The following is a 25219-nucleotide window of genomic DNA, read 5'->3' as shown; positions in this document are numbered from 1 at the left end:
ACTTCCTGAGCATAAGATTTACTTGTCTGTAGAGCCGTCTGGTTATGCTGGAGTGGGGAACTCCTTTGAAATGAAAGACTGAAAATATTAATCAAGTTACACACAGTGAACACCTCTGGATTATTTTTCACAAATGACCAAGCAGGATTTATGATCTCCCTTGTTTGCTTGTACAGTACCTACTGATTTCTAGGGTCAGGGGGAAAGCACTTAAAAGAAGCTCAGATCCCATATGATCCCATATGCCCAAACCCCCAGAACAAGGGACTCTTTCCAAATAACCCTTTCAACTAGTTTCTGGGAATATTCAGATACTGTAATGCTGCAAATATTTCTTAAGGTAAACTTCTCAGAGCACAAGTCTCCATGGAACAGAACCATGGACTTCTGAACAGCATAGCTACAGTCTCAGTGTGCATGAGATAAGGAGCTCTTAGAAGTTACCACCCATTAGGAGCTTTTAGAAGTTACCACCCATTAGGAGCTCTTAGAAGTTACCACCCCTTACAAAAGTGAGCATTCACCAGCTGACTTGCAGTGAGTGGCCATGCCCATCTCCTTAGCCTACTCCAACACAAGGAGATAGTCTTGTGCTAAGGTTTTGGTTAAGCAGACATTTCACTTGCCAGCTGGCACAGAACACACTTGTCACGCTCAACTTCAGCATGCTGTGTAAACTGCACTGAGTCATGTATTGAAGTCCCCAGTAATTTCCCTAACCAAGTAATCCTCCGCAGACATAAATTTAGGCCCTGGTCTGCGACAAACAGATGTATACACACAAAGTAGTGTTTTGCATTTATAGCTACCAATGTACATATCGGTAGCAGATATGTCTAAAGTACAAATATTTTACCAGCACGAGGATACCATTAATTAAAAAGCAAAGCTCTTCCCTAAGGGGAGCAACAACTCTATCAAGAATGTTTTATTTTTAGTAGTAAAATCAGCTGCCCCTCAAGCAAAACAAGTTTTATCAACAGAGGGACAGATTTGACCACAACTAAGCATATAACAAGCGCCTGCGGTACATCTAGGTCAGCCAACGGTCACATCCCTTCACACCTCCCACAGCTAAGACTGTGCTCTAGCAGTAGCTCAGGGGATTGCATTGAGTAAGATTGACCTGGGCAGTCTTTTTTTACCTGACAAGTTCCTTATGCAGTTCTGGTGAAGTCAGGTAGTCTGATGAGCAGCTTGCCTTCTCTGGTGATCTGTCACTGCCCTCTGCAGGACTCACCACTCTTAGTGCTTTACTGGCAGCATGGTGGAAGTCTGCTACCTCTATTAAGCGCTGCTTCATTTCATTTAGTAAGTTAACATGAGCTGCACTCTGGAAAAAACGTCTTCCAATACAGCCATCTACGGGTAATCTAAAAATGAACAAAAAAGCATCACAAAGTCTTGTTGCAAGTGTCAAATCAGCACCTCTGCAAAAAAATTGACTCTTTAGAGAAGTTGCTGGTACCCACTGCTTTCAGGTGCAGTCTTAGTGTGAGGCACTTAACCTCACTTGCAGTGCAAATTTATTAGTGCTTGATAATCTGTTAGAGCCCTTATGATCAGACTCACCCATATTGTGGTCCTGGTCGGTGAAGGTAAAGGAGGAAGAATTTCTGCCAGATTAGTGGCATGAGAGGGTGATCAGCAGGGGTAGCAAGGGCCTGGTGAGCCCAGCGGTAAATCATGAGCCTCTGAAGGGAAGGTACAATGGGCAGCTTCAGCTGGGTCTGTGCTTTCTGCAAAAAGAACAATTTTCAGACAAGTATTCTACTGCTCTTCCCTGTAACAGGTTGTCATAGCTTAATCCAACAGATTAGCACAGTGTGAAAACTCAGCAATTACAAAGGAGAAACCTTTGGAAACGTTCACACACCTCTTACAGGTCTTAGAGGAAGAGCTGCCCAGCTCACAGTTGTGTTGGACAACTGTTAGAGAGCAGTGCTACACCTCTGATGGTTAAAAAGAAGGTAGCATGAAGGGAGGGGCTAGCGTGATGCAAGGCCAACTGAGCCACTGGTGTCAATTACAGGGAATTACTGTTTTTCACGGAATGGTAGGGGTTGGAAGGGACCTCTGAAGATCATCTGGTCCGACCTCCCTGCCAAGGCAGGACCACCTAGGGCAGGTTGCACAGGAATGCGTCCAGTTGGGTTTTGAAGGTCTCCAGAGAAGGAGACTCCACAACCTCTCTGGGCAGCCTGTTCCAGTGCTCTGTCACCCTCACAGTGAAGAAGTTTTTCCTCATCTTGAGGGGGAACTTCTTGTGCTGCAGTTTTTCACCATGGAGGTGGTTTAAGGTTTCATAAGACCAGTGCTGTTAGAGAACAAAGCAGTAGCAGTGAAGCATGCAGTACGTTCCAACCAGTAAAACTAAGTCTTAAGCCACATGAGGATGCAGAATGCTACAGCATGCTACCACTTTTAGCTTTTTCCAGACTACATGCCATACAGCCCTACTGAAAATCTAAAATGTAAAGTAAAACTAATGTGAAGAAAGAATACAGAAGGAAAAAAATTTTTTTTTTTTCTTTTTTTTACAAAAAGCAGAACAAAGGCAATGCAACATATGAGCAGTAGCACTCCGTATTAGCATCACGGAACACTACCCCACAGACCCACTAAATCATTAAAAAGTCACACACGAAGCTCCCATGGACTGTAGAGTAACATAAAGCTCAGACTTTTGCAAAATTCAAATCATCTGAGAAATGCTCTTTGAAATATAGACACATTTTCCCACCTGTAATATAAGAGTGTCTGCAGTCCCCATCTCAGTGGTATAGAATAAATCCACTGAAGATCATGAGGCATTGAGATGACCCACAAAATTATACAAGAGTACTAATTAGTGACTGAAGTTTTCCATAAATAATGATATATTAAAAACCAGGTATTTGCATGGTAATTTTTAAATGTTCAACTCAAAATGTAAAAGAAAACCTCCCTGAGGTATATTTTCTCCTGGAAAGCCAGATGAAGCATTAGTTATGCTTTTATCCTGGCAAGAAAAAGCACATAAGATAAAAACTAAGAAATACAAGAGAACAATTTTCTCAAGTCGTTGTGTCTAATAAAAGCAGATGAATAGTTCTCTCACCTTCAAAGCTTGATCAGGAGTTAAAGCATTAATAACCAACTCCCCCTCCACAACTCTGCGAAGCTGTGAATCTTCTTCAAATATTGACTCCATATTTAACACCATCCACGAATACCAGACCTGTAAAAACAGTAGTAACAGAAGCACTGATAACAAAAAGGCAGGGGTAGGATCAGGAAGCTTGCTGTTTTTTTTAAGAGGAATATGTCTTTGCCAGATTCTCATTACAAAGTTGCAAAAGCAGTATCATACCTCAACAAGAACACTAAGAACCAGTTTCCTCCTTATCTACATTCAAACATCGGCTCTCTATTTTGTACAATCCTAGGATAGAGGCAGGGGAAACAGGGACAATTGACAGAATTATCCTGAGAGTTCTGGAGGAAACAACCTACTTAAACTCTGTAGAATAAGATCTCCTCTTTCCACCTGCACTACACATCTCCAGCTGGGGTACTGCAGGATTTTTTCTTTTTGCTCCAATGTAGAACTTGCTTAAGCAGAGAGAAAGCAACCAGCATTCAAAATATTTCTCAGAAAAAGACTGATCTAATAGAAGAGTTAGGCTTTACATTTTTTCTCTCATTAAATACACTGAGAACAATTGAAGGTCAAAAGAAATCTTTACTAATAAATCCTATTACATGAATTCTTGGACACAGATCAGACAAACTTTCCCTGTGCAAAGTGTCCATATTCCCTTTAGCATAATAAACCCACAGCATTCTCTTAGGCTAAATTAGGATTTTATCACAACAAGGCTCACAAACACAGGGATAGGAAGAAAGAGAAAACAAGAGAAAAAAAAAAATCTTCAAAAATCTGCAAAAGCAGGAAAAAAAAAACCCTCAACACCTGTATACTGCTTATCCCAGGGTTGTTTATACAATACCATCACACCACTTACCTGAGAGGAATTGGCATTGCCCTCAACAAAAGAAGGTGTCACATTGCCTGCCACGATCCAGCTAACAAGTGAAGACAGCAGACCTTTGTCACAATGATAGCCCAAGGCATTCTGCATGGGAACAGAAAACATTTGGGGTTTTTTTCATATGCCGCCTAACAGATGATTTACAAGTTACAGGTATGTCACTCTGCCTTCATCCTTTCCGCCTCATGTTGCTACTTTCCAACCTTAGCTCAACCAGTTACCACTGAAATGCCTGCTTGTACTTATTTCTTTTATGCTGAAAAGATTCTGTTATAGTGACAGTGTCTCTTTTCTCGGGAGAGGATGCTCTATTTTTGTTCTAAATACACTAGCAAAAGTTTGAAATGCAAAGACTACAGACTAACATACTATACAGAACTCATGAATGAGACCTGTGTTCCAAATAGGTTTTCATTCTTATTATTATTATTCAAATCTCAGATATTTCACTAATCTTGACCTACTCAGAAACAAATCAAATAACATAACCCCATTATCACTCATCATCATGACTGTGCCTGCTACATTTCAGGAAAATACATTCACATCAAAACTACAACGAGCAACTCATGAACTGACCATTTACTCAACAGCCACACCATTATACTATATCACACCCATTTACCTTGTGTTGTTGGTAAAGCAGCTTTTGTACACAGTCCTCTTGACTGTACTGAAAAGCAGCTTTACATAAGTCATCCAGCAAGACAAGGGTTGCCCAGTCCCTGTGCCACAGCTGCTGGCTGGTGAGGACCTGAACCCAGAACTCCAATACTGAAGCCGGCCCCACTCCATTTGGCTGGTCACTCAATAAAATGTGAGTCTGCCAAATTAAAGGGTAAAATTATTCAAGAGATTGCAGCTTCAACTAAAGGATAAGAATTTACTGAAGAACTATCAAACCTGGATACGGCTGTGGGCCTATCCTTAAAATAAATAATTTACAACGATGCTCTCTATGCCTATGTAAAAACAGCTCTGCCATTTCCAACCCCTGAAAGAGAGATCATAGGTGACCATCTTTGGCATCTGTTTTTGCTGATAGCACAAGTCGTAACTGGGACCCCTGGGACCTGCAGGTATAATTGGCACCTATTTCTGAAGTGTAGCCTGCTGTTCCTGCAAAAGGACTTCCCAAGGTAGGTACATTTCCCTTTAGTCCTTACCCATCTCTAATGTTAGTGGGCCTTCGTTCTTGACCTCTCTGCACTTAGAAAAAAATACTAGTTTCCTAACATAGGAATATTTTTTCATAGCATAGTCATCAACCAATGGTCAAAAGCAAAGCTTTCAAACATTAATATAGCTGCTGCATGCCTCAACTAACACAAGCAAGAAAGTAGTCCTGCATATTACATTCCCTTTTGAAGCAGTTTTGAACTGGTATTAGAAAATGCGTTTTCCAAGAGCCTGGAAGGCACATGTTAGGTCCAGAATCACATGTATTGTCAGATTTAGGCAAGTCTAAGTGGAAGTATTTCAGGAAACCAAACCCAACTATTTGTGCCCCATCACTGCATAACTGCCAGAGTTCAGTATCCTTTCTAACTTTAAGCACTAACTCAGGCAAAAAAGCCTATCTGTTTTTAAAACTCCCCCTTTTCTTTTTTTTGAATAATCTTCTTACCTGTATCATACTACTGAGCAGCTTAACATTTTCTCCATAGCTCACTCCTGTCAAGTGCTGTGTTACTTTATGGGTAACCTGCTGGGTCACACCTTGAGGGACTCCACTATCCAGATGAAGGAACAGTTGGACATAAGATAAAAACCTAGGGATGTCAACAAATTGGATTAACTCTAAAATTTCTCCTAAGCATAATATACAGAAAAGCTACTTCTAGAAAATTTAAAACCAGCTCAACAGCACTGGTGACACCTATACACAAGAATTTTGATTCACAACCATGCTGCAGGTTTAATTGCTCCAATTTAACTATATCATAGGCACAGTATGAGCAGTTCGCGGCAGACTGTAATTCCAGGCAGCTCATGAGGACTGAATACAGTTCTTCATCCACATCAGCACCCAAATCTAGGCCGGGAATTGTCTGGGAGACTGCCAGGCAGTCCAAGCCAAAAGCACCCCAAAGACTACATAATCAATTTACCAGGACAAACCGCTGAGGTCCCGCACTTGAATACACTCCTAGCTGCTCAACTTACCAGTAAGAACACAGTTAAATGGCACTGCCTGCTTATCTTTCTTGCTCTTCTAAACACAACAGCTACTTGTCAACACAGCCGTCTGAAGACCGCTTCTGTGGCACAGCAGCAACATCAGTGATGACTGAACACATGAGGTCAGTAGGAGACACTTCTATAACTACTTCCTCAACCACAGTCAATGTCAAAAAGTAACTAGGCAAATAAACCAGACGTACTTCCCCATCATCTGCGTCACATTCTCTCTGGATGCAAAACTCAGAATGAAGCCTGATAAATTTTAGCAGTTAAGATTAACTTCCATTGTTCTTTCTTAATAAATGTATTAGAAACATATAATGCTTACTGTTCATTCTTCAGGAGATAATACTGGCAAGAGTAAAACAAGGGTAAAATTTTATCCAGCACGTGGACTACTGTTCTCAGATATCTTGACTGGACGAGTACACCCAAAAGAGGGATCCCTTCAGCACAGAACTTCTCAATACTGTCAAAAGAAAAAAAACAAAAAAAACCCAATCAAAATAAACGAGGCAAAACACATTGACTATCAATAGAAAGGGAGACAGCGTGTTGATTTTTGTGTGTGTGTGTGAATGGAGATGTAAGGACGTATCTTTACACTTATCTTTGAAATCCTAAACAGCTAAATCCAGAGAGTTTTTTCTTCAGCTGTAGGAATCATTCAATTGCTGACAGATTTGGTAAGTATTTCCTGCCCTTCTGTGGGGGTTTGTGTCCTGTCTTCCAAAAATCACTGGGGATGGGGGTCTTCACCCATCAAGTTTCAATCAATTTAAAGCTCAGTGTTCTTGCTTAACCTAGCCAACTAGCCTCCCTCTCCAGGCAAAGGAAAACCCTACAGAGGGAATTTCATATTATCTAGCTTTGACACTTTGACATCTCCTCAGGATGGATGATGCACTGGACATCTTTCTTTATTACCTATAGATGGAGCTCAGAGGGTTTCCTTACAGTATGTACTTAGATGGCTGCAGTCAGCTGAGATGAATCCTTACTAGCCTCTTACTAGTGGCAACTTACTTGGTACATTGCTCTGCATCAAGTTTTGCTAACTGAGAAGGGTTGCACATTTGGAAAAGATGTGAAACATTAATCCTATGTCTACTCTGAGGTCATGAAAATGAAATATTATATTAAGTCACTAGCATACAGTACAGCATTTTGATTCTTCTGCTCATTAACATAACTGGCCTTGAACTTCTGCATGTAATAAATATCAGTGTTGTTGTTTAGATAGAAGAAGGATGTTAAGTGGTACTTCACAAGGTCAGAGTGGTTGGGGGCTGGGGGGGTGCACCATAGAAATACAGAGGTTCCTTGGTTTTCATTCAATGCTTGAAGTCATGTAAAAATTTCCACTCTCAAACCACAATACCTTCATATCAGTCTCAAATTATTCCAGTGCTTCGAAGAAGGACGTATGTATCTATGGCATAACCTTAGCATCAACCAATGGCTTGGGGAAGGAGGAGAAGAAAGCCAAGACAATTTTTCTTTAAAGAGTAAAGCAGTATTACATGCAGAAGACAAGTTAGTGAAAATTTTGAATAGAGCGAGAGATAATTAAAAGAGATCACAGATTCAGGGAAAACAGACTTGACAGATCGATAAACCTATCCGAGGCTCTGTACCTTAATCAAATATACTAGTTGAGTATGTCCAAAAGCCTTACCTACAAACCAGATGAAAGCACTGGAAAAGACTGTGTTTGAACACAGTCAGGGCTAGGAGATTCAGTATCAAGGTTGTGAAGTTCTCTATTTATCATTACCAGCACAAATGGGTTTTTTTCTCCTCACTATTTTCTGACTGCCCTGCTGCAGCCCTGCTAAAAAAAATTACCTGTAGAACAACCCTTTTAGTAAGCGTGGTTGAAGGTTATTCCTATCCATAGCAATCACACTAGCCCCTTAGTTTCAATACTATTTCTAATGACTATTTTGAGCCTAACATGCAGATGGCAAAAAATAGTATTAGCAAAATAAAAGGCACGTTGTTTGCAGCTACAGTCCCTGAAAGACTGCTTAACCCCTTGCATCAGAAGTCCTTTATTCTTTAACATGCATAAAGAGGTTAATAGCCCTCAGTTCATCATTAGGTAGGCTGCTCACTCACTGGGGCCGTGCACCCAAGGCAAACATGAAAAAGCACACTTACCTGTGACCTAGAGCAGTCATTGCCAGCGCCAGATAACAGCCGATAGGGATGCCTGCTTTAACAGCCTTCAGGAGGGGGTGAAGCGTGACCGACTCCGTCATGTCAAGCACACTGTCAGACACAGGGACCGCAGGCCAGCCATGTTGCATGCCACGGTCATTTCTGTGAAGCTTTAACCTCAAAATCAAACCCCATGCCCACTGATTAAAGGAAGTCTCTGGTGTTTCTCCATAACGAACAATGCTGGCTAAGTAGGAGACCTGGAACAAAGCAGCAGCAACAGGAATGAGAGGCAGCACAGCCACACTACAGCACACATGGCACTAGTCTAGGACTTGGGTCAGCTTGGATGAGTTTCCTCTTCTATCAAAACACCGTGACACCAGGTCAGAGCAACAGTAGTTATTTTTCAGACACACCATGTAGCACCACCAATTAAGTTTATCTGAAGTCTCTGTTTCTATGGCCTTCATTTCCACCACCCCTCTCCCCACCACCATCCCTTTTGATAAAGGCGATCAACCTATACTGGCTGAAGTTTTCCAAACTAGGTATTGGTGTCAGATTAAATTTTATTTTTACTACTTAAAAAAAACCCTCACAAACAACCTTCAGTAATGTTTAAGACTGCTAGTGAAAGGAAAACAAAAAAATATAGATACAAAAATAACATGTGTAAATAAAGAGCCTAAAACCTGGCAGCCTCTCCTTAGAAAGAGGTCTGTAATGTGGACAGGCAGAGTCTCTGTGTTGTGTACATGTGTCCATTATTATGAAGACCTTGCCTAGATAAGAAGGAATTATAGATCCCTGGGAAAAAATATTGTACACTGACAGATCAGTGTAAATTGCAGAGCTGGGAGTCAACACAGATGTTTCACCCGCTCTGAGTGGCTGTACGAGAACCTAAGCATTTTTTTCTCCCAAATTCCAGTTACCAGCTCATAGACGTCAGGACAGATTCACCAATACAAGTGGCAACCAAGGCTGAAATAAGCTTAAAAAGAGAACTCATCTAGCTGGCACAAGACAACAAACCATGATTAAGTAGTGCAGAGAAGCAAGTCAGAAAAGAGCAGAGACAACAAGGAACATTTCAAATGTGGGAAGACTGGGGAAAAAAGCACAGGGGAGGAGAGGAGGAGAAAGCACTGTACAAGAAATACTGAGAAGGCAAAAGCACAACACATTGCTAAAAGCTCTGAATAAATAAATAGAAGCATCTTGGACTGAATATCCAAAAAAGGGATTTTTAACCTTGATCTTTCTATCCTTCCATTCCCCTTCTGTAACTTGGAGCCATACCTTCCCTCAGTCACCAGTGTGCTGTAAAAATCAATGTAATAAATGTTTGTAGGGTGTTCAGGTAACAGCACTGATCATTACTGAAAAGTTCCTAAAATCTTGAGTCTTTAAATAAGGTAAGACTAAGAGCTGGAGACACAGGAAGGATGTCTCTTATGTTTGCCAGTAATAGTGAGTATCCTTTCATTAAGCAAGTACTGGCCAACTCCACATGAGTAAAGGATGCTTTGCAAGAAGTTTGCAACTATCCCACTACAGACTGCATAATAATGCAAACCTACAAGGGGGCCAGATTTAAAATTTCTATTTCTCATCTAAGTGTTCAACGTAAGTCTAACAGGATCTTCAAATAGGCCTGTGGGTGCAAAAATACTGAGAGTTGGTATATTATAATGTTCTAGTAGTATCAAGATAGCATAGCTTTTAAAAAGAAAAAAGAAAATAAAGTCTTGGCCTGCAGTTTTTCCTATCTGTCACTATCAACAAGCTACTCCCTGTAATTCTGAAGGAATACCTGTTTTATGCTTTCAGAAAGCAGCCCAGCATATGGTTTCTGGGAGAGATATTTCTGATATGCTTCCAGGACCATCAATGCAACTTCAGAATGGACAGCTGGATCCAGATGAAGAGCATCCTGCTAAGAACAGAATCGTATGACACAATACAACTGCATCATTCAGTTGTACTACGGAGAAATAAATCTTAATTTGAACAGCCAGAAAGAGATTAAGTATTCTAACACCTAGGCAAAACCTTGGCCAGCAAGAAAAATTTCAGTGCAACATTGAAGAACAATGAGCTCACATTGGGCAATACAAAGCTCAACAGCTAGATTATTTCCTGCAAAAAGTGACCATAATCACTTCTCATGTTTATTTGGTGGATTTATAACAATTACACCAAAGATCTATAGATGGCATTTTAAATTACATGGTACAGACACTGGAAATCTTGCCTTTAAAATACAAAACAAAACCAAAAAAATACTATGTTTTGATACGAAGAAACATGATAATCCCTCTTACCAACTGCCATATTAAAGAACTATTTTCCCCATATCAAAGGGTACAGACATGACACTATTGTTGCACAGCAAAGACCTCACAGTTAATTTTTCCCTACCATTCCTCTGTCTTCACGTGTCATCAAGAAATAGGGAAAAAAAGTAAAGCAGTTTTCATGTACAAGTATTAGCATAGCAAAGCTAAGAGTTCAGTATGGTCAAAAGCATAGATTATAATGCTAAAATGGATCACTGAACACAGGCAACAGGATTTTTCCCCCAATCTATTTCTCTTTCTCTCTGAAAAAGCATTCACCCTTGATTGGATCCTGAACTGATGGAGCTCCTAGAGTAGCCTGTTTTATGGAATATTTTCCTATCATTAAATAAAGTTCAGGGCTTTGAAATCTCTAGTTTCAATCATTAGTTTTCTTGCATTCTTACAACAACGTATCTGGATACCAGCCTGCAAACTACAGTCACACCAGTCTCATACACACTTCTTGGAGGATTCCTCTATTTCTGCAGCCACAGATATCTTAATGTAGTGACTCACAAAAATTGTCCTGTCACCTGTTTCCCCTTGTTTAGAGAGGGGAAACTCCTGCTCAAATATCTCTTTTAATCTCAGCTGCAGCACTATAAGGAAGCAACACAAGCAAATCCTCAGGCAAAATGCTGCAACATTATTGTGAAGTTAATAAATAGCGTGTAATTAACTGTTTTCAAATTCAGTTACAGTCCCAGGTTAAGTTAACACTTTTACTCTGTAAAACTGACCAAGTTCAGGCCTCCTGTTTTTAATACGTACATGCTCACCAAATCCCCAGTTTAGCCCTTCCAAGATAATGCAGGCTAGTTTATTCTCCACTGTTGTTAGACTGTAATTTAATAACCAGTCACGAATCAGCGCTATCTCAGATGAAGAAGGCTTCCACAGGTACAATGGCAGTTCTTTGAATAGATATAAAGAAACCTTTGAGGGCAGAAAAGAAAAAGGCTAATCAGTACTTAGTATGCAACAATAATCAGCACTACGCCCTTCTATCTCAAAGAGTGATATGATCAAAAAAACAGGGCCAAGTCTTTAAAACAATCCATTCATACCAAACCGTATCTTGTAACACAGTCTGGGACAGCCTCTTGTTTTAACTGGGTGCCTGCTTTAAATGATAGACCTTAGCACTTACCATCCCAATTTTCTCGATGGTCTCTCTAACTCGATCCAGCAGTACAGAAATAATCTGTGTATGGATGCTGGCAATTGCTCCCAAGAGTTCTCGACCAACTTTTGAAAATGTTTCTCTTGTGGAAAGACTAACATAAGACACCTGAGAAGATGAGCAGAGAGAAGTTATGGGTTACAGCTGGCATTCACTGTCACCACCATAAAACATCTTCTGGAAAATACAGAACCAAATTGCTCTTGGTTTATCCTGGACGAAGTTGATAAATGCCAATATTAAAACCAAAACTGACTGCCCTAGAAGATAAGGAAATGATTATGATATTGCACTGGTGAGGCCGCACCTTGAATACTGTGTTCAGTTTTGGGCCCCTCACTACAAGAAGGATGTTGAGGTGCTGGAGCGTGTCCAGAGAAGGGCAACGAAGCTGGTGAGGGGTCTGGAGCACAAGTCTGATGAGGAGCGGCTGAGGGAACTGGGGTTGTTTAGTCTGGAGAAGAGGAGGCTGAGAGGAGACCTTATCGCTCTCTGCAACTACCTGAAAGGGGGTTGTGGTGACGAGGGTGTTGGTCTCTTCTCCCAAGTAACTAGTGATAGGACAAGAGGAAACGGCCTCAAGTTGCGCCAGGGGAGGTTTAGATTGGATATTAGGAAAAATTTCTTCACTGAGAGGGTGGTCAGGCATTGGAACAGGCTGCCCAGGGAGGTGGTAGAGTCGCCATCTCTGGAAGTGTTCAAAAAATGTGTGGATGTGGCGCTTCAGGACATGGTTTAGGGGACATGGTGGTGCTGGATTAATGGTTAGACTTGATGATCTTAAAGGTCCTTTCCAACCTAGTGATTCTGTGATTCTGTGATGTCACAGTGCCAAAAACAAAGTCTAAAACTAAACATAGGAACAATACCACACACACTCTGAAACAAAAAAACGAAAAAAAAAACCAAAAAAAACAAAACAAAAAAAACCAAACAAACAAAAAAACCAAAAAAACCCCACCACCACCAAACCAAAAAACTACACACTACAACAGGAAAAACACCACACAAGAAATTTCAGAGCTATAAGTTAGACCCGAATGAGAAAAATAAAGCAAAAGAAATATATTTTCGTTCATTTGTTTCATTCTGGCTTGGTCCACAGAAAAGCTATTCTTCCTCCCAGAAGAAGATGCACTTCATCCTGTTTTAATTCAGTACAAGATTATAAACCTCAGAAGTAGCACTTTCTTAGTTCCATGGCAGAACAAACTACAGAAGCCATGAATGTTTCACACCTTCCACTGTTAGAAAGAAAAACAGGACATTCATCCTTTTCCAGAATGGACCAGGAAAGTTACTCGCCTCATATATCTCCAGAACAATTATTTTGATAAAATCCTCATCAACATCAGCCCGCTTGGTTTGTGCCATCTGAGCAAATGTGGTGAGCAGACAAATTTCTTCCGAGCAGTTCATTGATTTGAGATATTTTTCAAAATTTTCAAGGTGTTCCGGGTCTAGGGAAAAAAAAAGTCACATGAGAGAAACATGATAAAAGAAGTGTTAAAGGACACACATCATCAACATTTACACATTTATTCACGGTCCAATCCCAGAGAAAGAATCAGTGACAAAGCAGTTATCATCACTGGAAGCCTGTAAATTAGTATCCTCTCTTCAGAAGTGACTGGTACCAGCTGCTTTAAAATAACATGCAAGAAACACCATAATATGCAGTGAGCCCATATGATTCAGTAAATATGCTAGTAATTCATAATGAAAGCTAAAAATGCTTCAAGCACAGCTGGAATTCAATTTTTAATATTATTTTAACTATGCGATGTCAATCATCCACAGGAAGAACTGCTTGAATCTTTTTGCTTTTTAAAAATGTTATCACAATTTTGTCTTCCATTACATATTGGAGCAATTAATTCCACAGATTAAGTCCAAATTATATGAAACAATTCTAGTTTTAATCAACACACAGTCAAGAGAAGATTAAAACCAAGCCCACCCAAGCACAGCAGAGAGGTTTTGATCAAACTGAGACTCTGCCAATCCCACATACCATGATCTCAAGCAGCAATTAAAACTGCGGAGATCATTCTATGTCGATTACAAATAAAAATACTTCAAGGGTCTAGCCCTGGGCCTAGATTATGTCCAAGAGTTACAAGGAAAGGTCAGTTTCAGATTCTCAAACTCAATACAAGGAAAAAAAAAATTACTGAATGCACTTGTTGGGAAAAAAACTTGTTTCCCACGTTCTCTGCTGCAAGCCACAGCTCTGCAATCTCCCTTGTTTGGAGTATTTTTCACTCTCTGAAAACAGAGAAGTGAAGTTCCACAGGACAGTAAGGTTAAGAGATGCTTTCACTTGAATTCAAGGCATGTTTTCTCTTTAAATCCAATAGTGAGATGTTGCCAAATGCAAATAAACATTTAATTCCTCGGGGTGGGCGACAACAGGAAGGCAAGGGTACAAAGAAACCTGTACAGGACTTCCAAATAATTTTTATTTCTTCCAAATAATTTCGAATAGTGTCTGTGCAGCAAAACAAGCATTGAAAGCTGCATTTCAGCTGTAAAATGGTTTGGAGAGTGGCCTGCTTCCTCTGAAGCATAACATGCCAGTAAACACTGTTTACAGTGATCTTATAGCAATTGAATATACTGAAAAAGCACTCATTGTGGCACTTGACTACTTAATCTACACAGGCATGTGCTCAGCATGCTTGTGATTAAACACTTCCACTTAGGTTACATTCTATTTTAAGGACTTTCAAGAATTTTGCAACTGCACTTCAACCTGAGAAGGTCAGACTTTGTACAGCCCAAACATCTCATGAACAGTGTGCTACAGGATTGTGCAATTTAAGCAGAGTTTTTCCATATAGTAAGATAAACTACACTCCTGATAGATAGAATAGACATACATAGGATGTCTCATCCATTCATCTCCCTTTCCTAATGCTTCCTTTTATCTATTTTACCTTTATAGAAGAAGTTACAGAGCACTGGTGGTGGTTGTTGTTGTTGTGTTTGGGGGGTTACGGTAATGCAGAAGGACCAAAAGAAAAAAAAAGGACCATGCCATTACTATATATAAAGGCAGAGCAGAATGACTCACAGCATAGGGAAGGGGTAGGACACGCAAGTAACGGATGACTCTATGACAGCAATTGTCATATTAGCAGTGCAATGTGTGTGTCTGTGTTTCTTTAGGCATAGACGAGCTAACCAACAGAGAAGGGGTTTGGAGGGGGACAGAAGAGAAAAACGGGATCTGGGAAGTTAAAGACAAAGACAATAGAAGGGAGGAGGAGGGCTGGTACCAGCTGCTGAGCAGATGTGCACTAGACCTTCTCTTCTGCAAGTCACAGCTCTGCAATCTCACAGCTTCCTGCTTCAGCTGCACTTTCCTCCTCACTGTACCTGGGGTCACCTGTGGGCTCCACACACAGACCCCACGCCAACCTCCAACCCACACTAAGCCATAGCTTGAGACTGAAGGATGGGGACAAGGAAGAAGGGAAGACGACAGACTCCACCTAAATCCTACTGTCTCACAGTGGAGCAATGACATCTTCACCACACACTTGCTACTCGAGACAATTCCCTTCCTCCTCTGCACATTTGATGACACTACAATTCAAGTTCAGAAAGACCCTAAAAATTAGTGGCTCCTCAAATCTTGGTAATGGCAGTAAAGAAACTGTAACCAGAAATGCTGTTGTGCAGGTTCTTATTGCCAACCGCAATGGAAGCAAAGACAAAACTGTTAATCCTATATTTATAAGGCTTACAGAGAACACATGTTTGTACTCACACATGTATCCAACATCAAGAAGAAACTACTAGGTCATTACTGTGGAACACACATAGTCAATGACAAGCACAATTCCACTCAAGAATACATGAGGTAACCAGACTTCCCATATTTCCTCAGGGGTTTATTTTTTATCTGGTAGCTCTCATAGTCCAGAGGTCATCCTAGTAAGTGCAGCTCCATCACTGCACTCCATTTTATCGTGTTATTTCTACCTATCCCTTAAAAGTGACTATGCTCCCACCTCTATACGTTCAAGCCTAAAGCTTCCATCAATTACCAAGGCTTGCTACCACCTGTAGATTCACCACTTAACATGTCACAAACTTAATTTGGGACAGGAAATCAATAAAAAAAGGTTCTTTCCCAAGAGAATGTTAATGCCATGGTCTTCTAGGGTATAAATTACAGGAAATTAAGTCAGCATTATTTTAGTCTGTGTCAGTCAAAAGAAGCCATTTCAGATGATTAGATGGATTTCACTGAAAGAACTGTTGATATTCCCTGTCTAGACATTTGTGAAAAATAGTACTGTGCTGACAAAACCATCGAGAAGAATGAAGAGGATAAAAATATCCTGCATCAGCATATCAGGGACTTTAAAACAGAGAAGTTAGCTAAAAGCAAAACAAACCTTGAACAAAACAAAAATAAAATTTAGTGTTTGTTACTGTCAGAGCTGCAACCCACCATATCATATTACATTGTCTTTGTTTGAGATGCAGTAAAAATTTCTTGCAAAAACATAAATAAAACACAGTCCTGCTGAAACAGTGTAACTGTTACTGATTAGCACTTGCCAGCCAAAACAGATGAGACTTCATAGAGTATACACAGCTACAGTCTTGATATCCCTCCCCCGTTCTGCATAAATTGCCTTAAACATTAGCTGAACTTGCACAGAGTCAATATGCTCAGTAACCTCTCAAGATCACCATTTTCTTTTACTCCTCCATCAAAAGACTCGGTTGATGTGGTGGCAGCTAGCTGGGCTACCAGCTAGCTGAAAAGTAAAACTGACTGAGTGTGAGATTTGCTCTCCCTGAAGACAGCAAAGAGGCTGTGAAGTAGTGAGTTACTGCTTTGTTTACCTGTCTCCCTGTCAATCAAGTTCAGAAATATTTTCCATGAAGGCAGCAGCAAAGGGAAAATAGCATTCCAGCTGGCTTCTAAATAACTCTGCTGTGTAGCTGAAGCCACTGAAATCACTGTGGAGATCAACACAGGACAGAAGTCAAGAGGAAATAGAAAGAAAAGGTGGCATATAGGACAAGAAAAGCATCAAAAGAAGGCTTAAGATAAGGGAAACACCTGTGGTTGTGGAAGATAAGGAGATCACCCACAATGAAAGTTACTGAAGCCAAAACTAGCAAGTTCAAGGGAAAAAAAAGGACGACCAGAGTATTTATAGAGCTATCAACAGCTCACAAAAAAAAACACAAACAAAAAAAAACCCACCACCAACTCTACATGATACAAAATTCTGTATTTTAGGAGTTAAATCTCACTCTCCAAATACTATCAAAGGTCAAGATGGGACCTGATATGAGAATACACAAGATGTACCTATTGCATGGCACTCTTGGAGCTCTCTGAAGCAGCCAGTAAGCAGTCACTGACAGAGAGAAAACTAAAATAACAGTAGATCCAACAATTCCTGTTAAAATGACAGTTTGGGTAAACAAGTACTGGAAGACCACGAACTGCCCAAGTCACTTCTAAGGCCTCTGGACCAGTCATGCTGCTGAGGGCGTATTTAACAATGGAACATGCAAAGAATTAAAACCGTAGCTGATGCAGCAGTAGCCAAATTGATTAGAATTGGTTCCGAGTGTAGGAATTCTACCTTTGAGTCTTTGTTTGCAGTCAGCAGGTTGCAAAGTAGAGCAGAGTTTTTCCAGGTGCTCACTCTCTGCACAGTGCATGACAAAAAAGAGCCTCCAAAGCATGTTGCTGGATAAGGTTCCGTAAGGCATCTCAGACATGAACAACCAGACTCCCAACCTGTTGGATTTGAAAAGGCAGACAGAAACAGTTTCACCCTGATAAATCCTAACATTTGAAAAGCAGACATACACCCACATCTCTGCCCTGTAACAGGAATGTGGGGATGTGTCTTAGCATCTCAAATTCTGAATCAACCTCATCCTGAATTGAAAAGTCCTCAGAGCTTCTGTCATATGCTAGAATTCAAGGCGTAATTCCTCCCCATCTTAATACTAGCAATATGCTGAAAAATCCTGCATATTGCAGTCTTGTTTAAACCATTATGTGTTTGAAGCTACTGCAAATCCCAGTTTCAAATATCTAACTCCTCCAAGATGAAGCCAGTATCAATCACATGGGACAGCCTACCTTTTTGCCTTCAGAACATGTAGAACAGCTCTAAAAAACAGCTCATCAAACTCCAGTTGCAATTTTTCCACAGAGTAGGGATGCCCTACTGATCCATATTGTGTATTGCTGCTAACGTATTGGGACCAGTGGTCACTCACATGACAAAGTGTCATCCTACACAGCAGAACAAACAAGTCGAAGCAGGATCATTAAGTATGTCATCACCATATGAAAACACAGACAAGTGCAACTAGATCAGAGTGAAGTTGCAAGAGACACGTTCAACCTTTTGTCCTCTGGTTTCCAGAGATTTCCATATAAATAGCATTTCCCTCCCCTCTTCAGACAGGGTGAGTCTAAATTCCTGTGTTATCCTTCCTTGGTTTTGCAAACAAACAATGCATAATATTCTGTTATACCAAATGAGTTTGTGTATGAACTTTGGAGCCTTAAGATAATACTACATGATGAAACAGCAGTATATGCCAAAGCTCAGCCAGGAATAATTATATCGAGAAAGTTACTGCTCTACTAACACAAAGAAAAACATGTATTTTGTTTCTGATTTAACTGTATCCCCCCCTTGAAAACACACTCATAGAAGCCATATAAAGTGATTGCTAGAGATTTAAAAATAAAGAGCAACTTTTAGGTTTCAATTACATTTGCTTACTGCAATAATATGATGATTTTCAGGGAGCAAATTAAAAGCCCTAACACAATTTTGGATAACAACAGAAAGAAAGAAGTAACACCAGTTATAAATAGGGGTGATTCGAGAAACTGCTTGTTGGATTTCAGTGACTTTCCAAGACAAGCCTAAGCACATCCCTGATGGATGTCAGCCTGGTGTTCCACAGCTCACTCCGCTCCTTTGTACCCACAGCATTTAGATTCTGCAATTCCCCACTTTACAGGCAGCTTTAGAATCAAGGACTCTGGGATTTCAGATTCCCAGACTGGCTAACCCTAAACTGACCAAGTCTCAGAGCAAAATCTACTCAAGAGCTGTTTGGGGGTTTTGTTTGTTTTTGTTAGTGGGGTTTGGGTTTTTTTGCTTGTTTGGTGGTTGTTTTGTTTTTTTGTTTTAGGTGGGTTTTGTTTTTGTTTTCTAGGTTTTGTTTTTTTTGGGTGGGTGTTTTTTTTTTTCAACTCTCAACTTTAAACCAGACTGTATAAAAAAAACGTAATCAAATCACAGAGAAAATAGTCTCTTACTTGATCAGCTGACCAATTCGCTTCACAAACTGTCGGTAGCGTGCTCTGTTAAATGTTTCTAACCCTGCAGACAGAAGTTCCACTAAGGAGTTTGCAAAAGCAAAAATCTTCATCATCTCCTGGGGAGTTGTTTTTTCAGGAAAATAAGCACCTATGACCGAGACAGAAAAATAAGTCTCAAAAAAAGTGTGAATCTGAATTTTTTTAAGTAACTTAACAAGCACTCAAAGCAACAGTTCACCATATAGCTGTCAAATGGCTCATTGCTTGCTGGCTATATAGTGAATGGAAATTTATGTTTTGTTTATGAAATCAACAATAAATACCTGTTAAGTATGAAAGTACAAAAAAACTATGCAGGTTACAAGACCTCTAACAAGCAATTATCTTCATGTACTTATCCAGAGATTTAGCAAAATAAATGAATAAATAATTATAGGGGGAACTAAAAAAAGAAATCACTATAGCATTATCATAAGAGGCAAAAGGGAAAAATAAGTTCTGAGTACAACCTCAGAGCAGATCAAAACTAAGGGAAAGGACTCCAACATTTTGCATGCTAGTACTGCTGGTAAGTTTTTAAATTATTCCATACACATGGCATACACTTCCATCTCATCTAGTCTGTGAGTTGTTGCAGAGGTTCATTATTACTTCACTCAGAGACTCTCATAATGCAGTAGCATTCTTGGCAGTTTTAGTCATTAATACAATTAACGTGAGCAAAATGAAGAATAACTCTTTAGCAGCTGATTTACCTCCAGACTTAAACCCAAGGAACTGCTGAAAGAGTTCATGAAATGGAAACTGTGACAACAGGGCAATCAAGTCATCTTCCAAAAGCAGAATCCAGCTTGTCTCAGGATCCTCATCCTATAGACAAATACAGTCGCTTTTAGTAGCTTTACAATAAAAGGCGTGGTAAAAGGGCTTCACTATTGTACTAATAACAGTTTGCTTGTAAGAGGAAAACAAAACACAAATCAACTCTCCTTCCCATACACACACAAGCTTCTAAATTCTTTTTCTGTGGCTATTTCTACATAAAAGCCCTCATCAGCAAGGAAATAGAACTAGAGGCAACGCTATGTCAGTCCAAACCAGCTTCCAAAGGGAAGCACCTATTCAACCATATGTCTACTTCCATGCTCCTTTTGCATGCCATAGCTCAAATCTTTAAATTCTATCTATTAATACACATTCCCGGAAGCTCCACTATCTACAGCTGTATCCCAGACATACAAGCAGAGTAAAATAGATCTATGTTTTGACTGATGCTTTTTAACTGAAGTAGTCAGCTTTTCTTCCTCAATTTCACAAAAATCAATACAACAAGCTTGAGCAAAAGCATAAAAAGGAAAAAAGAAAAAAAAAAGTTATTTGCTGTACCTCTTCTCCTCCTTCATCTACCAGGGTCCAGTTTCCAGATTCTTTCCCAGATGAAGAGGAACTTTTCCTTTCATTTGGCTTCATATGGCACATGAAGTCCACCCGATTTCTGATTTAAAGTAAAAAATCAAGTTTACAAAAAGAGAGAAAATTAAAAATTCTGAATTAAGTCATCTTTTAGTTAAGAGAAGATATTAAAAAAAACAGATATCAAGAACAAGAAATTAACAAATATATGTCAGAAAGCTGCCTGGCAGAAAAGGACCTGGGGGTGCTGGTTGACAGCCGCCTGGACATGAGCCGGCAGTGTGCCCAGGTGGCCAAGAAGGCCAACAGCATCCTGGCCTGTATCAGAAATAGTGTGTCCAGCAGGAGTAGGGCAGTGATTGTGCTCCTGTCCTCGGCACTGGTGAGGCCGCACCTCAAATACTGTGTTCACTACCAGAAGGACATTGAGGTGTTGGAGCATGTCCAAAGAAAGGCGACACAGCTGGTGAAAGGTCTAGAGGAGACCCTCCTATGAGTTGCTGCTGAGGGAACTGGCGTTGTTTAGCCTGTAGAAAAGGAGGCTGAAGACCTTGTCACGCTCTACAACTACCTGAAAGGGGGTCGTAGTGAGGTGGGTGTCAAGTCTCTTCTCCCAAGTAACAAGCTTGTCCTACTGGACAAGAGGAAACAGCCTCAAGTTGCACCAGGGGAGGTTTAGACTGGATGTTAGGAACAATTTCTTCACTGAAAGGATTGCGAAGGCATTGGAACCGGCTGTGCAGGGAAGTGATTGAGTCACCACCCCTGGTGGTACTTGAAAGAACTGTAGCCATGGCACTTAGAGACATGGTTTAATTGTGGACTTGGCAGTGTTAGATTAATTGTTGGACTTGATGATCTTATAGACTCATTTAGGTTGGAAAAGATCTTTGATGACTTGACAACCTTCAAGACTTGCACAAACCTGCTGTGTTCAGTAAATAATCTTCCAAGCAATATTCTGAACAATGTAAATGGCTATCAGCCCTATATAGCAAGCACATTTAAATAGGCAAGAAGTAACACTATTCTTGCCCATGTGTACAAAAGCTCCTTTTAAAAAGGAAAAAAAAGATTAAAAGAAGGATATATTATTTCAGAAGAGGTACTCTACAACAAGCATTTAAGGCTATCACCTGGTGAGCCAACAACAAACAGGATGAGTGCAGGCCAGCTCCACTATACAACGTTCGTATCTGCATTAGCTGGACACCACATCAACATTAGTAAGACTGGTCTTACATACGCTGAGCTACCACAACTAAAAACCTTCCAGGAAAGAGTTGCCTTGAATCAAGTCAGCTCCAGTTCCATGTATTAGACCACCTTAAGTCTGGGATACCAGTTTTCAGACTTTATACCATATAAATGCTTAGTTGTTCAGGCATACCAGCAAGTTAAACGAACGTGCAGAAAGGTTATAGATATAAAAAGTTAAAATCGTAACATCCAACTTCCTTCTAACTTGAAACGTACCAGCAGAACTCTGCACACAGTGCCACAAAACTCCAGCATAGTATCACGCTCCTGATCTCCTTGAACTTATACTCTGATAATATGAACTTATTAGAAATGAAATACATGTTTTAAGATACTGATTTCACAAAACAAATCCAGAATTCAAACTTGTTTCTGACATGCAGCAGCTGTAACAGACATCTTGTATCAACAGTTGAGACCATCACTGCAGACACCTTAACTTAGCCCTTGCTCAACACACATCAAAACAAAGCATCAAAATACACTGGCAACACACATGCCCTCAGGATACACTTGTTTCCACAGAAAATGTGAAAACAAAGCCCTTTAAAACAATAGCCTCCAATAAACAGGGCTCTGACTTAACTCAGGGTCAGGCTATAAGGATCACGATCACAACCCTAAACACCAGCAGTTTTGATTCTTTGACATTAAAATTTGGGCAGGGCAAAATTTCTTAACTGAAGCACATACAAGTTTTCACTAATGACTGATTTCATTAACTAGCTTCTCCAAACACCATGTATTCTTTCTAGATTGGAAAAAAAAAAAAAAAAAAGATGAAAAATAAATTAAGAAGCCCAACCAGTGTATACACCAACTTAGCAAAACCTTCACGCAGGGGCCTCTGTTGCAGAGACAGTGTAACGAACAGGCCATTGTGCAAGGCGAGAACTCTATTTCAGAAGTCACAGTAACAAAACATGCGAGGTATGTCAGTCTTCACAAGCTATTTGACAGCTGAAAGCAAGCTGCATCGTACTGCGCACAGCTGGAGAACGTACTGCCAAAGCTGTATTTTAAGATGAGTGGGTAAAAAGAGTTTGAATTAAACTGTGAATCTCTTATTTGTGCCTGGTTTTATGACTTTGCCTGCAATTAACTTTCAGAGTTTTACAAGTAGTGTGTCACGTTTTCTACTCTTAAACAATAAGAATGTATTTATAAAATCATATTCATACTTACTTGACAGGAGACATAAGCAGGGCAAGAGACTGCATGAAATGAAAAACACCTGATGGGTTATCCAAGACTTTGATCTGAAATGAAAAGCAAAAATCTAAGTAAATCTAAATAACTAAAACAAAGGGCAAATCAGTTTTATCAGAGAAATGCAAATTCTGAGTTTCACATTTTTCACTAGCTTTTTGTTCAGACTAAAAAGTATCCATGAAAGACAGTGCCCACACCCTGGAGGAAGTATTGCTGGGGCAAAATATTGGGAGTTGTCCAAAAGAAGTACTCCTAGAAATTAAAGGAGTTTTAAAAAAAAAAAAAAATATCAAAGCTCTACAAAAAAGACAACTTTTCTCTTTGTTTCATGTGTACTTCTGGGCACCAGGGGGAATTAGAACGTTGAGCACAGGAGGATTTAGGATCCTACCATGTTAGGTTAACAGTTGGACTCAATGATCTTAAGGGTCTTTTCCAACCTAAATGATTCTATGATTGTATTCTATCCTTTTATTTCATTGCTTGCCTTTGTCGTGTTAGTGTAACTGCAATATTTTTCATATGGCTAGATTTCCCACATCTTCCCCTCTTGGAGGAACAAAAATGTTCTTTGCAAGAACACCCTGGTGCCTTTGGATATCTGCACTCCCTCTGATCTATACAGAATCACAGAATCATTAAGGTTGGAAAAGACCTTTAAAATCATGAAGCCCAACCGTCAGCCCAACACCACCATGCCCACTAAACCATGTCCTGAAGTGCCACATCAACACATTTTTTGAACACTTCCAGTGATGGTGACTCCACCACCTCCCTGGGCAGCCTGTTCCAATGCTTGACCACTCTCTCCATAAAGAAATTTTTTCTAATATCCAATCTAAACCTCCCCTGGCATAACTTGAGGCCATTTCCTCTCGTCCTATCACCAGTTACTGGGGGGAAGAGACCAACACCCACCTTGCCACAACCCCCTTTCAGGTAGTTGTAGGGAGCGATAAGGTCTCCCCTCAGCCTCCTCTTCCCCAGACCGAACAACCCCAGTTCCCTCAGCCACTCTCCATCAGATTTGTGCACCAGACCCGTCACCAGCTTCATTGCCCTTCTCTGGACACGCTCCAGCACAACATCCTTCTGGTAGTGGAAAAATGAACCCTTGCCCTTGAAATTACCTAATAAACTTCTCAGAGAAACCAGTCGCATTTCAATGTGCAAGATAGGAAAATCTGTTCTTCCTCATCCCTTATATACCACAGAGCTGCCTCCAATCTCGCCTTGTCTCATATACAGTTGCTGCTTCAAGCCTAAATATTCTTTAAATTTCTTGGAGATCACTCCCAAGACCTGCTGCTGCATGAGGCCTTCTGAGGTACACCACAAGTCCTTAACTCCCTTTCATGGAGTCCCTCTAGTCAAGAATGAAAAGTGTGTTTCCCTGTTCACCTGCTCATGGTTGGGCTAACATGGGTAAATACATCCCTTGACAAATCCCTCACTGTTACCATGATTCCACACACATGGAAACATGATGTCGGTCATGAGGGATTGACTAGGCAAAAGACATTCTCTGCTCCTATTCACTCCACTCCCACTCCAACTTTCTGACAATAAAGTATTAAACATTCACACCTGAATGAATGGACAAGCCCATTCGCTGATGCCAGCTGGACACCGAAGGATGTGGTTGAAGAGAAAGAGATGGTCACCTGGACAGCCAATTCTTTGCAACACAGACACCTAAAGGGAAGTGTATTAAAATCTTGTAAACAATTTCAAGGCTCACTCCTTTATAATCTTGCTAACTAGAGTAACTATTTTTTCATTTCTTTTTCCATGCTTTCTAACAAACGTCAATTTTCAGAGCAAGTTACAGGAGAACAGTATTTAAAAGTCTGCTTGCTTGGCTTATAAGCCACAAACTGTTTTCTTTGGTGTAGAAAAATTACTTTGCAATTGCATTAAAAACTAATTTATTTATAAATCAGCAAGAATAAAAGTTTCTCAAAAATGACAAGTCTGAATAGTTTTCATTTCAAAATAAGTAAAAGCATAATGAATGTTAAGTATTAAGTCCACTTTGAGAAGTGTCAGCTGCTCAGGTGCCAGTCCTCATTAATGCTGCTGACCTCCA

At 40.2% G+C, this 25219-nt stretch overlaps 1 protein-coding gene across 1 annotated transcript in view; it reads right to left on the bottom strand.

Moving 5' to 3' along the window:
- The window catches only part of EPG5 (ectopic P-granules 5 autophagy tethering factor), a gene marked incomplete at its 3' end in the record, with an annotated part of 60253 nt that overhangs the window by 25992 nt on the left and 9042 nt on the right, over positions 1-25219 (bottom strand). Inside the window, exons 5-23 of the mRNA XM_082013720.1 lie at positions 24718-24825; positions 23104-23177; positions 20632-20740; positions 20001-20115; positions 19243-19393; positions 18043-18198; positions 17534-17691; positions 13218-13372; positions 11880-12020; positions 11501-11665; positions 10201-10323; positions 8382-8641; positions 6547-6687; positions 5662-5806; positions 4660-4857; positions 4008-4118; positions 3101-3220; positions 1573-1739; positions 1146-1373 (exon numbers count right to left, since the gene is read on the bottom strand). Coding sequence (XP_081869846.1) covers positions 1146-1373; positions 1573-1739; positions 3101-3220; positions 4008-4118; positions 4660-4857; positions 5662-5806; positions 6547-6687; positions 8382-8641; positions 10201-10323; positions 11501-11665; positions 11880-12020; positions 13218-13372; positions 17534-17691; positions 18043-18198; positions 19243-19393; positions 20001-20115; positions 20632-20740; positions 23104-23177; positions 24718-24825 — 2825 coding nt within the window. The remainder of the gene's footprint in view (positions 1-1145; positions 1374-1572; positions 1740-3100; positions 3221-4007; positions 4119-4659; positions 4858-5661; positions 5807-6546; positions 6688-8381; positions 8642-10200; positions 10324-11500; positions 11666-11879; positions 12021-13217; positions 13373-17533; positions 17692-18042; positions 18199-19242; positions 19394-20000; positions 20116-20631; positions 20741-23103; positions 23178-24717; positions 24826-25219) is intronic.

This window comes from Phaethon aethereus (assembly GCF_964289735.1).
Source record: "Phaethon aethereus genome assembly, chromosome: Z".
Classification (NCBI taxonomy): domain Eukaryota; kingdom Metazoa; phylum Chordata; class Aves; order Phaethontiformes; family Phaethontidae; genus Phaethon; species Phaethon aethereus.
This window is presented reverse-complemented; position numbering and strand designations above follow the sequence as displayed.